This window comes from Rhodnius prolixus, unplaced genomic scaffold (assembly GCF_049639745.1).
Source record: "Rhodnius prolixus isolate KJV_2025 unplaced genomic scaffold, Rpr scaffold_3, whole genome shotgun sequence".
In the NCBI taxonomy this organism is placed as follows: Eukaryota; Metazoa; Arthropoda; class Insecta; order Hemiptera; family Reduviidae; genus Rhodnius; species Rhodnius prolixus.
In genome coordinates, this window is record NW_027411603.1 from 5,179,973 (window position 1) to 5,194,794 (window position 14,822).

Sequence of the window (14,822 nt, forward strand, 5' to 3'; positions counted from 1 at the left end):
AAAGAACTTTTATAGTGTATTACAGCCAAAGCTAATTCTTAATAAATAATTCTTACGTGGCGGAGGTTTAGGATAACAATTAGTGAACGGATCTCCAGTATAACCCTCCTGGCAGGTACAAACAGGTACATGATTGATAACCTTACAAATTGCTCCAGTTCCACAAGATCCTGGACATGGATCTCTACACTTTTCTCTCATACATGCTAGATTGCTGGCACATTCAGCATTAATAGAACACTCTGGCCTACAGTTAGGAGGTGCTCCTCGATATTCTGGCAGACAGGTACATGAAGGACTACCACCAATGTCCCTGCATTGGGAAAATGGACCACATGGTGATGGATAGCAAGGATTCTTTGTTACACTAACTGCAGGTGGAGGTTGAGCGGCTGGAAATTAAGAATTAGAAAAATAGAAACCAAGGCAAAAATACTCAATCATAAAAAACGAAAAAGAGAAAAGAATTATTACGTGGTATTGGACGACAGAGAGTGAATGGATCACCGGTAAATCCAGATCTGCAGCTACAAATTGGACTGTGATTGATCACTTGGCATTGAGCATTCTGTCCACAAGTTCCTGGACATGGATCTTTACATTTCTGATTCACACAAGCCTTATTCGAAGCACACTCTGTACTAACAACACATTCTGGTCTACATCCTGGTGGTGCACCCATATATTCTGGCAAACAGGAGCATATAGCCTGACCATTGTTCACTCTACATTGGCTGTTCGGTCCGCAAGGCGAAGGATTACAAGGATCTACTGGAGCTTGTTCTACCGCTAACAAGAGAAAATAACGAAGATTACATTTTATTCAATTTCTTTAGCAAAATGACACTTTCTAACCAAGAATTAATATTTTTAAAATCCAACTCTTACGTGGCGGTGGTATAATGTTGCAATATCTGAATGGATCTCCTGTATATCCGGGCCAACAGGTACAAGACGGTAGATGGTTTACTACTTGACATTCTGCATTCTGTCCACACGTTCCCGGACAAGGATCTTGACATTTGTTCCTAATGCAGGCTTTATTTGGAGCACAATCTGTGTTCAGGACACATTCCGGTCTACAACCTTCGTAAGGATTTCCAATATATTCGGGCAAACAAGTACAAGAACCGGCTCCATTTTGTTCTCTACATATAGCGTTCGCACCACATGGCGAAGGGTGACATGGTGTAGGTATTTCTTGAGGAATTGGTTCGGCTGTGAAAAATCACATCGTTGAGTAGGGACAGACATACAACAGTTGCAATGATAAAAAACATTGAAAAGAAAACCTTCAACCTACATTGTTTGATAGTACAATGGGAGAATGGATCTCCTGTATAACCTTCCGAACAGAAACATTGTGGTGTGTGACTGACTACCCGGCAAACTGCATTTGATCCACATATTCCTGGACATGGATCTTTACATTTTTGATTAACACATGCTAGATGACTGGAACATTCACTGTTGCTGACACACTCAGGTCGACAATTTGGTGGTAGGCCGAGATATCCTTCTAAGCAAGAACAAGATGGACTCTCTCCGGACAACTTGCACTGTGAATTTGGACCGCATGGTGATGGAATGCAAGAATCAGTCGGCTTTTGTTGAACTGGCGTTGGTGCTAGACAAGATTCATGATTTTAAAATTTTTATTTTCCTCCTTAAGATTGTAAAAGGACCCATCATTTAACGTAATTTGTAAAAACTAAACTTACGAATCGGGTGGCATCTTACGAATGGATCGCCAGTATATCGCGCCGGACAACTACATATCGGATTGTGATTTACCACTTCACAACGTGCTCCTACTCCGCATGTTCCTGGACATGGGTTTCTACATTTCTGGTTACTACAAGCTTCGCTTCTTCCACAATCAGAGTTGACAACACATTCAGGCCTACAAGTTGGAGGTATTCCTCTATATCCCGCTAGACAAGAGCAAACAGACTGGCTATTGACTGGTCGACATTGACTGTACGGGCCACATGGTGAAGGTTGACATGGATTTGTTTGAACTGGAGCTGCAAAAGGTTTTTTGTTTTTTGTAACAAATAAAATTAATTTTTGCTACTAAAAAAAAAGAAAAAAAAAAGATGTTATACCTTCTAAGGGTCTACATTGAATAAAAGGGTTTCCAGACATTTGGTCAGGACAACGACAAACTGGTATGTGATTGGTAACTTCACAAAGAGCGTCTATTCCGCATATTCCTGGACATGGATCTGCACATTTATTTCTTATACACGCTTTATTGAACACGCAATCAGTATTTAGCACACATTCCGGACGACAGCCTGTATACGGATCACCCTGGTACTCAGGCAAGCATGTACACACCCCATTGTTACATTCAGCGTTGGAACCACAAGGCGATGGATTACATGGATCAGCTTCTACTGGCTCGACGGCTGAAATTTCGTTTATAATAAATCAGAAAATGTCTATAAACAACTATTAACATAAAACAAATCAATAAAAAGAATTCTTACGAGGTGGAGGTTTTGGGTAACAGTTAGTAAATGGATCTCCTGTATATCCTTCAGGACAAGTGCAAGTTGGCGTATGGTTGATAACACTGCATCTGGCTCCACTGCCACATGAGCCTGGACATGGATCTCTACATTTTTCTCTCATACATGCCAAATTGCTGGCACACTCAGCGTTTATTGAACACTCTGGCCTACAGTTCGGCGGTGAACCTGTGTATTCTGGTAGACAAGAACATGAAGGAGTACCGTGTATGTCCCTGCACTGGGAGAATGGCCCACAAGGTGATGGATAGCAAGGATTGACCGGCAGTACTTCCTTTGGTGGAGGAGGTGCTGAAAGTTTGTAAAGGAAAAGAGTCAATATATGTCATCAAGACTTTAAATTTTAGTTCTGATTAATTAGACTCCAGAAAATGTATAAACATCATGAAACAACTATAGATAAAAAAATGAAAATCTATAAAAGAAAATTACGTGGAATTGGTAGACACTGAGAAAACGGATCACCCGTAAAACCAGATCTGCAGCTACAAATTGGACTATGGTTGATTACTTGACACTGTGCGTTGTGGCCACATGTTCCGGGACATGGATCTTTACATTTCTGATTCACACAAGCCTTATTCGAAGCACACTCCGTACTGACAACACATTCTGGTCTGCATCCTGGTGGTGCACCCACATATTCTGGCAAACAGGAGCATATCGCCTGACCATTGTTTACTCTACATTGGCTGTTCGGTCCGCACGGTGACGGGTTACAAGGATCTACTGGAGCTTGTTCTACAGCTAACAAGAAAATAAGAATCAACTTAACGTAAAAAAAAATGTGCGATACTTCAAGAAAAAGTCCTAACTAAATCTTACGTTGTGGAGGTATAACGTTGCAATATCTGAAAGGATCGCCTGTATACCCGACAAAGCAAGTACAAGACGGTAGATGGTTTACAACCTGACATTCTGCATTCTGTCCACACGTTCCCGGACAAGGATCTTGACATTTGTTCCTAATGCATGCTTTATTTGGAGCACAATCTGTGTTGAGTACACATTCCGGTCTACAACCTTCATAGGGGTTTCCAATATATTCGGGCAAACAAGTACAAGATCCGGCTCCATTTTGTTCTCTACAGACAGCATTCGCTCCACAAGGCGATGGTTGGCATGGTGTTGGTCTTTCTTGTGGAACAGGCTCAGCTAATATATGGATCGAATAATAATTGTAAATAAGCATGATTATGAAGTATTGATTTTTCTTTTTGTAGAAAGAAAAAAAAAAACTTACATTGCTTCAAAATACACTGAGTGAAAGGATCTCCAAAATAGCCTTCAGAACAAGTACACTGTGGGGTATGACTGATTACGCGACACACTGCGCTTGGACCACAGATTCCTGGACAAGGATCTTTACATTTTTGATTTATACAAGCCAGATGGCTGGAACATTCACTGTTGCTGATACACTCTGGTCGGCAGAATGGAGGTGTTCCAGAATAGTCTGGTAAGCAAGAACATGACGGAGATTGTCCGGATACTTTGCATTGTGCATTAGCTCCACAAGGAGATGGTGTGCAAGGGTCAGTAGGTGCCTGTTGTACTGGTTTCTCGGCTATATAGCAAAGAATGAGAAGAAATAAAGAAAAATATTAATAAAAATCAAGTGATATATAAGACAAGTTTGAAGAAGTTATTTTATTCTTTAAATTCTTTTAAATTATGGTCTTACGTATTGGATGACATCTAACGAATGGGTCACCAGTATATCGTGGTGGACAACTACAGATTGGATTATGATTTATCACTTCACATCGTGCAGCAACCCCACAAGAACCAGGACAAGGGTTTCTACATTTTTGATTATTACAGTCTTCATTACGTCCACATTCGGAGTTGACAACACATTCCGGCCGACAACTTGGTGGCATTCCTTTATAACCAGCCAAACATGAACACACTGACTGACCATTTACTGGACGACATTGACTGTAAGGACCACACGGCGATGGTTGACATGGATTTGTCACAACAGCGGCTGTAATTTTATATTCAAAATATCGTTTAAATATGTCTCAATTTGGTCAAAAATCTATTACGAATAAATTTAAAAAAAAGAAGCTACAGTTATTACCTTGAACTATTTGACATTGAATGAACGGATTTCCTGACATACCATCTGGACAACGACAAATTGGTATATGGTTTACTGTTTCACACAATGCATTCTGACCACAAGTGCCTGGACATGGATCTGTACACTTGTTGCGAATACAAGCTTTATTGTGTGGACATTCAGTGTTCAATATACATTCTGGACGACATTCCGTATACGGATCTCCTTGATATTCCGGTAAACATGTACATACTCCATTATTACAATTAGCGTTTATACCGCAAGGATTTGGATTGCATGGATCACTTTCTACTGGCTCAGCTAAAATACAAAAATAGAATATTACAAGAAGGAAGCTATTCCAACAAAAAAAACAAAACAAAACAAGATATTTCCCTACTTTGAATGGTGTTCTAACTGACTTTGATCCTGAAATGACACGTTTCCATAAGAGGAATTAAAAAAAAGAACACATGAACAGATATAAAAGGAATGTATCAGCAAGTGGAGTGCGAGAACTTAAGTAAAGACGAAATCTCTATATGAAACTTATCAATCTGTTCTTGTGATAGACATAAGTCCAAAATCGGGCAGGAATACACGCGTACTTCAACGGATAAAATCAAAGATAATCAATTATCCACCTAAGAGGACACGTTTATAGCTACAATTTATGTTTTGTTCTTTGCAGGAAAATAATCGTATATCCAGTAATTCAAAGAATATTAATTTAATAAAAAACTAATTACAGGGATGTTAATTATTATTCTAAATTAAGAAAAAACCCTAATAGTCAAAACAGGATCACAATCAAAACAAAACAAAGGAAGACTACTAAAACAACTAGGATTTCTATTGAAAAAAAGAACTAACTCGGAACAAAATTTTTAAATAAACTCTACTTACGAGAAGGTGGTGGTTTTTCAACACAAAATGAAAATGGATCTCCTGTATATCCTTCAGGACAAGTACAAGTTGGAGTATGATTTATAACACTGCATCTGGCACCACTGCCACACGATCCTGGACATGGATCTCTACACTTTTCTCTCATACATGCCAAATTGCTGGCACACTCTGCACTTATGGTACATTCCGGTCGACAGTTTGGAGGCGAACCAGTGTATTCTGGAAGACAACTGCAAGATGGAGAATCGCCAACGTTTCTACATTGAGAGAAAGGTCCACAAGGAGAAGGTATACAAGGATCCTTATAAATAGGAGCCTCAACTGGTGGAGCTGAAATTCATTTGGAAATGAAAATTTAATACTAAAAATAAATAACTAACTCTAAAAAAAATTGATAATAATTACGTGGAATTGGACGACAATAGGAGAATGGATCGCCGGTAAATCCAGATCTACAACTACAAATTGGACTATGATTGATCACTTGGCATTGAGCATCCTGTCCACAAGTTCCAGGGCAAGGATCTTTACATTTCTGATTCACACAAGCCTTATTCGAAGCACACTCCGTACTGACAACACATTCTGGTCTGCATCCTGGTGGTGCACCCACATATTCTGGCAAACAGGAGCATATCGCCTGACCATTGTTTACTTTACACTGGCTGTTCGGTCCGCACGGTGAAGGATTGCAAGGATCTACTGGAGCTTGTTCTACCGCTAACGAGATAAATATGGCATTAACTATATATACTTTAAGACTGTTTGATACTTGAAGGAAAAATAGAAACTATATCTTACGTGTAGGTATCACATTGCAAAATCTAAATGGATCGCCAGTATATCCGGCGAAACAGGTACAAGACGGTAGATGGTTTACAACCTGACATTCAGCATTCTGTCCACAAGTTCCTGGACAAGGATCTTGACATTTGTTTCTAACGCAGGCTTTATTTGGTGCACAATCGGTGTTGAGTACACATTCCGGTCTACAACCTTCATAGGGGTTTCCAATATATTCAGGCAAACAAGTACAAGAACCGGCTCCATTCTGTTCTCTACACACAGCATTCGCTCCACATGGCGATGGTTGACATGGTGTCGGTCTTTCTTGCGGAAGTGGTTCAGCTGTAAAAACCATAATTATGACTGTAGAGATCCTTTAATTCCTTCCACATCCGTAGGAAAAATTATTGGTTTAGAAGCTTACATTGTTTGAGTGTACATTGCGAGAATGGATCTCCAGTGAATCCTTCAGAGCAGAAACATTGAGGAGTATGGCTAACCACTCGACATATCGCATTAGTTCCACAAATTCCTGGACATGGATCTTTACATTTTTGATTTACACACGCCAAATGACTAGAACATTCACTGTTGCTTACACACTCTGGACGACAGTTCGGTGGAACGCCAGAATATCCTTCAAGACAAGAACAAGATGGACTTCCACCAGATTGTTTGCACTGAGAATGTGGACCGCAAGGTGATGGTATGCAAGGATTTGTTGGTGTTTCCAGCACTGGTTGCGGTGCTGTCAAAAATTGAAGAAATTAATATAACCGCATGATTGTTACACAAGTTGAAATTGGGTAAGACATATCCAAAAAACTTACGGATGGGATGGCATCTAACGAATGGATCCCCAGTATATCGAGAAGGACAGCTACATATTGGATTATGGTTTACAACTTCACAGCGGGCTCCGACTCCGCACGTTCCTGGACACGGGTTTCTACATTTCTGATTACTACAAGCTTCATTGTGTCCACAATCCGAGTTAACAACACACTCTGGTCTACAAGACGGTGGCATTCCTTTGTATCCAGCCAAGCAAGAGCATACAGACTGCCCGTTAACTGCACGGCACTGACTGTACGGCCCGCAAGGTGATGGCTGACATGGATTAGTTTCAACGGGAGCTGCAAAACATTAGAGTAGAAATAACGCATTCATCTACGATTATGAACTAGTTTGCCAATACAATGAGAACTACATTTATAACTGCGCACCTGCAAAGGTTTGACATTGTACGAACGGATTACCAGACATTCCATCAGGGCAGCGACAAATAGGTATATGATTGATCACTTCACAGACTGCGTTTTGGCCACAAGTTCCTCTACAAGGATCTGTACACTTGTTTCTTATACATGCCTTATCACGTGGACAGTCATTGTTCATGACACATTCAGGACGGCATCCAGTGTATGGATCACCCTGGTATTCCGGCAAACATGTACACACTCCATCGTTACATTCCGCATTAGATCCGCAAGGTGATGGATTGCAAGGATCTGCTTCCACAGGTTCAACAGCTGCGAAGTAAAGGAACAATTAAAGGGCGCCTTCTTATTATAGTCCAACATTCAAAAAGGAACAAGAGTCTATAGTTTCTTACGTGGAGGTGGTTTTGGGTAACAGTTTGTAAATGGATCTCCTGTATATCCTTCAGGACAAGTGCAAGTTGGCGTGTGATTGATAACACTGCATCTGGCACCACTGCCACACGATCCTGGACATGGATCTCTACACTTTTCTCTCATACATGCCAAATTGCTGGCACACTCGGCGTTTATTGAACACTCTGGCCTACAGTTCGGCGGTGAACCTGTGTATTCTGGTAGACAAGAACATGAAGGAGTTCCGTGAACGTCTCTACACTGCGAATATGGGCCACAAGGCGACGGTACGCAAGGATTTATTGGGGCCTGTGATACTGGTGGTGGAGCTGGTTCTAAAAGAAAAAAACCATACACTTATACATTTCTTTACGATGTAATAAGGATAAATGAAACTTGGCTATTTAAAACTTACTAGGAACCGGGTAACATCTAGAGAATGGATCCCCGGTAAATCCAGATCTACAACTACAAATTGGACTATGATTGATCACTTGGCATTGAGCATTCTGTCCACAAGTTCCAGGGCAAGGATCTTTACATTTCTGATTCACACAAGCCTTATTCGCAGCACACTCAGTACTGACAACACATTCTGGTCTGCATCCGGGTGGTGCACCCACATATTCTGGCAAACAGGAACATATCGCCTGACCATTGTTTACTTTACATTGGCTGTTCGGTCCGCACGGTGAAGGATTGCAAGGATCTACTGGAGCTTGTTCCACAGCTAACGAGATAATTATGGAATTAACTATATACACTTTAAGACTGTTAAAGATACTTAAAGGAAATATAGAAACTATATCTTACTTGTAGGTATCACATTGCAATATCTAAATGGATCACCAGTATATCCGGCGAAACAGGTACAAGACGGTAGATGGTTTACAACCTGACATTCAGCATTCTGTCCACAAGTTCCCGGACATGGATCTTTACATTTATTCCTAATGCAGGCTTTATTTGGTGCACAATCTGTGTTCAGTACACATTCCGGTCTACAACCTTCATAGGGGTTTCCAATATATTCTGGTAAACAAGTACAAGATCCTGCTCCATTCTGTTCTCTACACACAGCATTCGCTCCACACGGCGATGGTTGACATGGTGTCGGTCTTTCTTGCGGAAGTGGTTCGGCTGTTATGGGAAAGTATAATTATGTCTTATGAGTTTGGTTTTTTTTCTTTTTTAAATAGCTAGCAAAATATTTGGAAGAAATTTAAACAGGGAAATTGAGAATGGTACCTTTTTTTGTGATTTCCATAAGACATTTTTCAAATCGTTTTTGGAACTAATAACGCTAATAGTGTTGATTCAATTTAAGGTACTGAAGAATATTTTTTCTCCTCTCCCTAAAGTGAATAATGCGTTAGATAGTTAGATGGGGAATGGGATTTACTCGCTTTTGAACTGCTTAAACTGGTTTAATCAAAAAACTAAATAGTCCAGGGTGATGAAATAAAATGGAATATTCGAATAAAAGCACTTCAACTTTCTTGGGTCTAATTCAAGTTAGAGTGCAATAGAATGGGTCTGATAGGGGCAGGCTCATCTGTTAGAACATAAGACTAGGCTGTAAATGGAGAGCTTTTTTATTTTACTTGACTGAAAATGCCAAAGTTTGAAATAAATTCGAGTATAATATATTCCTGAATTGTCAAGTAAAATATTACGATTTCTAGAAGGAATCAAGTATCAGCAAAAATAAGCAGGTAAAAATTATTTTCTACTAGGTAGCAGAATAAAGACGCGAATGAGTATCTTTCTGGGTATCGGAAGTATGAAATGGTGATAACTAAGGACTCCTAACATAACCCTAACTATCATGCTTTAATGCGTAAAACACGAAAAACTGCAAATAAGTTAACTGGGCAAGAAAAGTAAAAGATTGACGGTACAACAAAGCTGTAGCTTGTTGTAAAAAGTCAACATCAGCGTAAAAAACTTATCACATCTTAAAAAAAGGTACAAAAAAACCAATTAATAGAGTTAGTTTAGAAACTTACATAGTTTTAGTGTACATTGTGAGAATGGGTCACCAGTGTAACCTTCTGAGCAGAAACATTGAGGAGTATGGCTAACCACTCTACATATCGCATTAGTTCCACAAATTCCTGGACATGGATCTTTACATTTTTGAATTACACACGCCAAATGGCTGGAACATTCACTGTTGCTTACACACTCTGGACGACAATTCGGTGGAACGCCAGAATATCCTTCAATACAAGAACAAGATGGACTTTCACCAGATAGTTTGCACTGTGAATTTGGACCACACGGAGATGGTATGCAAGGATTCGTTGGAGTTTGTTGAACTGGTTTTGGAGCTAACAACATAAATAAAAAAATTACCTAATTTCTCAATTGTTTTTAATTAAAAATTAAAACTGTAAAAATTCATTCAAATCACTTACGAATTGGGTGACATCTAACAAATGGATCGCCTGTATATCGCGCTGGACAACTACATATCGGATTGTGATTTATCACTTCACAACGTGCTCCTACTCCGCAAGTTCCAGGACATGGGTTTCTACATTTCTGGTTACTACAAGCTTCGCTTCTTCCACAGTCCGAGTTGACAACACATTCTGGTCTACAAGACGGTGGCATTCCTTTGTATCCAGCCAAGCAAGAGCATACAGACTGCCCATTAACTGCACGGCACTGACTGTACGGTCCGCAAGGTGATGGTTGACATGGATTAGTTTCAACGGGGGCTGGAATATATTAAAGTAGAATTGTTGTAATCACTTTCTCTTGTCCTCTAATAAAGAGGTCCCGAAAATGTTTAATAATTACTAACAGCGTACCTGCAAAGGTTTGACACTGTACGAACGGATTACCAGACATTCCTTCGGGACAGCGGCAAATAGGGATGTGATTGATCACTTCACATACTGCGTTCTGCCCACATGTACCTGGACAGGGATCTGTACATTTGTTCCTTATACAAGCCTTATTTCTGGGGCACTCGTTGTTCATGATACATTCCGGACGGCATCCTGTATACGGATCACCCTGATATTCAGGCAAACAAGTACATACTCCATCGTTACATTCAGCATTGGATCCACATGGTGATGGGTTACAGGGGTCTGCTTCGACGGGTTCAACAGCTGCAAAAAAGTGGATATCTTCATTATAAACCATTCCCTAAGCAGAACATACAAACACTTATATTGATCAAGCAGGTGCTTCTTACGTGGCGGCTTCGGAAAGCAGTTTGTAAATGGATCTCCTGTATATCCTTCAGGACAAGTGCAAGTTGGTGTATGATTGATAACACTGCATCTGGCTCCACTGCCACATGACCCTGGACATGGATCTCTACACTTTTCTCTCATACATGCCAAATTGCTGGCACATTCAGCGTTTATTGAACACTCTGGCCTACAGTTTGGCGGTGAACCTGTGTATTCTGGTAGACAAGAACATGAAGGAGTTCCGTGAATATCTCTGCACTGCGAATATGGGCCACAAGGCGACGGTACGCAAGGATTTATTGGAGCCTGTGATACTGGTGGTGGAGCAGGTTCTAAAATAAAGATTAAAAATAACGAAATGGTAATCCACAACGAACGTGTTTATGAGCGAAATTGAGGAATGAACTTACTCGGTATAGAGTAACATCTAGAGAATGGATCCCCAGTAAATCCTGATCTACAACTACAAATTGGACTGTGATTGATCACTTGGCATTGAGCATTCTGTCCACAAGTTCCAGGGCAAGGATCTTTACATTTCTGATTCACACAAGCCTTATTCGCAGCACACTCAGTACTGACAACACATTCTGGTCTGCATCCGGGTGGTGCACCCACATATTCTGGCAAACAGGAGCATATCGCCTGACCATTGTTTACTTTACATTGGCTGTTCGGTCCGCACGGTGAAGGATTGCAAGGATCTACTGGAGCTTGTTCCACAGCTAACAAAAACATTAAAAATATTATCAAACTTTATAAGAAATGTAGGATAATTCAAGAAAAAGTGTTAACTAAATCTTACGTTGCGGTGGCATAACGTTGCAATATCTGAAAGGATCTCCTGTATACCCGACAAAGCAAGTACAAGACGGTAGATGGTTTACAACCTGACATTCAGCATTCTGTCCACACGTTCCCGGACAAGGATCTTGACATTTATTCCTAATGCACGCTTTATTTGGTGCACAATCTGTGTTGAGTACACATTCCGGTCTACAACCTTCATAGGGGTTTCCAATATATTCGGGCAAACAAGTACATGATCCGGCTCCATTCTGTTCTCTACACACAGCATTCGCTCCACATGGTGAAGGTTGGCATGGTGTCGGTCTTTCTTGCGGAAGTGGTTCGGCTGTGAAATTTACAATTTGAAGTTGAATTCTATTTTGATCGCCTTTTTAGAGTTAAGGTAATATTGCTGACAATAATAACCTACATTGTTTGATAATACAGTGCGAGAATGGATCTCCAGTGTAACCTTCTGAGCAGAAACATTGGGGCGTATGACTTACAACCCGACAGACTGCGTTAGTTCCACAAATTCCTGGACAAGGATCTTTACATTTCAGATTTACACACGCCAAATGACTAGAACATTCACTGTTGCTCACACATTCTGGTCGACAGTTTGGTGGAACGCCAGAATATCCTTCAAGACAAGAACAAGATGGACTTTCACCAGATAGTTTGCAGTGAGAATGTGGACCGCAAGGTGATGGTATGCAAGGATTTGTTGGAGTTTGTTGTACTGGTTTTGGCGCTATGAAAAAAATAGTAGTAGCAAATATTAGAGCAATAACATCTGTATGATTTTCTTAAACTATTTTTAATTAATAATTATAATAACGTTTTTCATCCAATTGACTTACGTATTAGGTGACATCTAACGAATGGATCGCCTGTATATCGCGCCGGACAACTACATATCGGATTGTGGTTTACTACTTCACAACGTGCTCCTACTCCGCAAGTTCCTGGACATGGGTTTCTACATTTCTGGTTACTACAAGCTTCATTGTGACCACAATCCGAGTTGACAACACATTCAGGTCTACAGGTAGGTGGCATTCCTTTGTAGCCAGCCAAGCAAGAGCATACAGACTGCCCGTTAACTGCACGGCACTGACTGTACGGTCCGCAAGGTGATGGTTGACATGGATTAGTTTCAACGGGGGCTGGAATATATTAAAGTAGAATATAATAATCACTTTCTCTTGTCCTCTTATAAAGAGGTCCCGAAAATGTTTAATAATTACTAGCAGCGTACCTGCAAAGGTTTGACACTGTACGAACGGATTACCAGACATTCCTGCGGGACAGCGGCAAATGGGGATATGATTGATCACTTCACATACAGCGTTCTGGCCACATGTACCTGGACACGGATCTGTACATTTGTTCCTTATACAAGCCTTATTTCTGGGGCACTCGTTGTTCATGATACATTCTGGACGACACCCAGTGTACGGATCACCCTGGTACTCTAGCAAACATGTACACACTCCATCGGTACATTCCGCATTAGATCCACATGGTGATGGATTACATTGATCCGCTTCCACAGGTTCAATAGCTGTAATATGGAAAGTATCTCTTAGGAAATGTTTTTTCAATCCCTGTGACATGGTTCATTTTGCTGTTTAATCCTTTATTGCTTTCCTAACTTTAATTTCCTAGTGCTATCTTTTGCTGCTTCACGAATTTCTAACGTATAATTTTATTTTATTTTTTTACCTATCTGGGCAGATTAGTCTGTGATGTCAGATTGGGGATGTTCAGTTTCGCGAAAAGTTATGGGTTAAGAACAAGAATTAGTAATCACTGAAAACTGGATTTTTCTTATTGATTCTGTAATCAAATAATTACAGAATGTTAAACTTGGTTATTTATGCGCGGTGGAATGTTACGAAAAATAGGACTAAAATTGGTTTTTCATAGAAATATATTCCTTTTGATGTTAATATTATCTGTTAAAGGTCCCGCTTGATGCTTTTCTTTCTCTTATTTCTTTTAAGATGGTAATACTGCATTACATGTTAGATATTTGTAATTAAGTTTTCACGGAATTAATGGTTTCGCAACCTCCATCATAACTTTCTTTCTCGCTGCTCATTCTATGGCCGCATTAAACTTATAACGCTACTAAGTAAAAATCATTGTACCGGTCTCAGCCGTTTGTACATACCTTTGTAATGAAGTGAAATTGGACAAAAAAATAGTTTTAATTCTGTATGTCAGTTAGTTATCTCTTTGGGCTATAACTATAACTAATAGTTGATTAAGTATTTAATAAACTACAAAACTTGCTATTTGCAGATTTTTTTTATTTTTATATGTTCATTTATTTTGCAACTGTATTCAGTACAATAAGCAAAAGTGATGAGTTATAAGGGATGGCGCAAATACACATGCACCCATATATAACATATATATCCATACATATACGCGCACATGCATGTGCGCCAAGGGCGTGATTGGAGTGAACGACGACCATCCAGTGATGGAAGCCGTTAGTTCGCCCAGATTGGCAAGCTTACACAGCAACCATCCTAGGAGGTCGGCGTTGTGTTGAGATGGTCGCGTGGCCACCGCCCGCTTTAGTCTGCGCTGTGGATTAGAAGGAAGTGTTGTGGTAGACATGTTGTGGATCAGAGGGTTGTAGTGACTGACTGTGTAGATTTGAATAGAGTTTTGTGATATCGAGTTTGGGCTATTTCAGAGACGAGAGGAATATTGAGATCAGAGTGTATAGTATGATTGGAGACGTAGAAGGGAGCGTTAACTATTGTTCTTAGAATTTTTGATTGTCAGGTCTGAAGTCGGTTGATGTTCGATTTTTTGGCACTTCCGCAGAGTTGTATTCCGTACGTCCATGTTGGGGCAAGTAGAGAGGAATATAGTGATCGTTTGT

At 40.1% G+C, this 14,822-nt stretch overlaps 1 protein-coding gene across 2 annotated transcripts in view; it reads right to left on the reverse strand.

Moving 5' to 3' along the window:
* dpy (fibrillin-like protein dumpy) overlaps positions 1 to 14,822 on the reverse strand; it is a 324,918-nt gene that overhangs the window by 20,044 nt on the left and 290,052 nt on the right. For both annotated transcript variants that reach the window (XM_074124745.1, XM_074124746.1), the window contains 30 exons: positions 13,179 to 13,484; positions 12,781 to 13,086; positions 12,348 to 12,671; positions 11,934 to 12,263; positions 11,539 to 11,853; positions 11,128 to 11,460; positions 10,736 to 11,041; positions 10,337 to 10,642; positions 9,926 to 10,249; positions 8,730 to 9,056; positions 8,332 to 8,646; positions 7,916 to 8,251; positions 7,527 to 7,832; positions 7,131 to 7,436; positions 6,725 to 7,048; positions 6,316 to 6,642; positions 5,920 to 6,234; positions 5,512 to 5,844; positions 4,624 to 4,926; positions 4,222 to 4,527; positions 3,781 to 4,104; positions 3,363 to 3,692; positions 2,970 to 3,284; positions 2,496 to 2,828; positions 2,109 to 2,414; positions 1,722 to 2,027; positions 1,304 to 1,627; positions 889 to 1,218; positions 475 to 789; positions 57 to 392 (listed from right to left, as the gene is read on the reverse strand). In XM_074124745.1, coding sequence (XP_073980846.1) covers positions 57 to 392; positions 475 to 789; positions 889 to 1,218; positions 1,304 to 1,627; positions 1,722 to 2,027; positions 2,109 to 2,414; positions 2,496 to 2,828; positions 2,970 to 3,284; positions 3,363 to 3,692; positions 3,781 to 4,104; positions 4,222 to 4,527; positions 4,624 to 4,926; positions 5,512 to 5,844; positions 5,920 to 6,234; positions 6,316 to 6,642; positions 6,725 to 7,048; positions 7,131 to 7,436; positions 7,527 to 7,832; positions 7,916 to 8,251; positions 8,332 to 8,646; positions 8,730 to 9,056; positions 9,926 to 10,249; positions 10,337 to 10,642; positions 10,736 to 11,041; positions 11,128 to 11,460; positions 11,539 to 11,853; positions 11,934 to 12,263; positions 12,348 to 12,671; positions 12,781 to 13,086; positions 13,179 to 13,484 — 9,567 coding nt within the window. The remainder of the gene's footprint in view (positions 1 to 56; positions 393 to 474; positions 790 to 888; positions 1,219 to 1,303; positions 1,628 to 1,721; positions 2,028 to 2,108; positions 2,415 to 2,495; positions 2,829 to 2,969; positions 3,285 to 3,362; positions 3,693 to 3,780; positions 4,105 to 4,221; positions 4,528 to 4,623; positions 4,927 to 5,511; positions 5,845 to 5,919; positions 6,235 to 6,315; positions 6,643 to 6,724; positions 7,049 to 7,130; positions 7,437 to 7,526; positions 7,833 to 7,915; positions 8,252 to 8,331; positions 8,647 to 8,729; positions 9,057 to 9,925; positions 10,250 to 10,336; positions 10,643 to 10,735; positions 11,042 to 11,127; positions 11,461 to 11,538; positions 11,854 to 11,933; positions 12,264 to 12,347; positions 12,672 to 12,780; positions 13,087 to 13,178; positions 13,485 to 14,822) is intronic.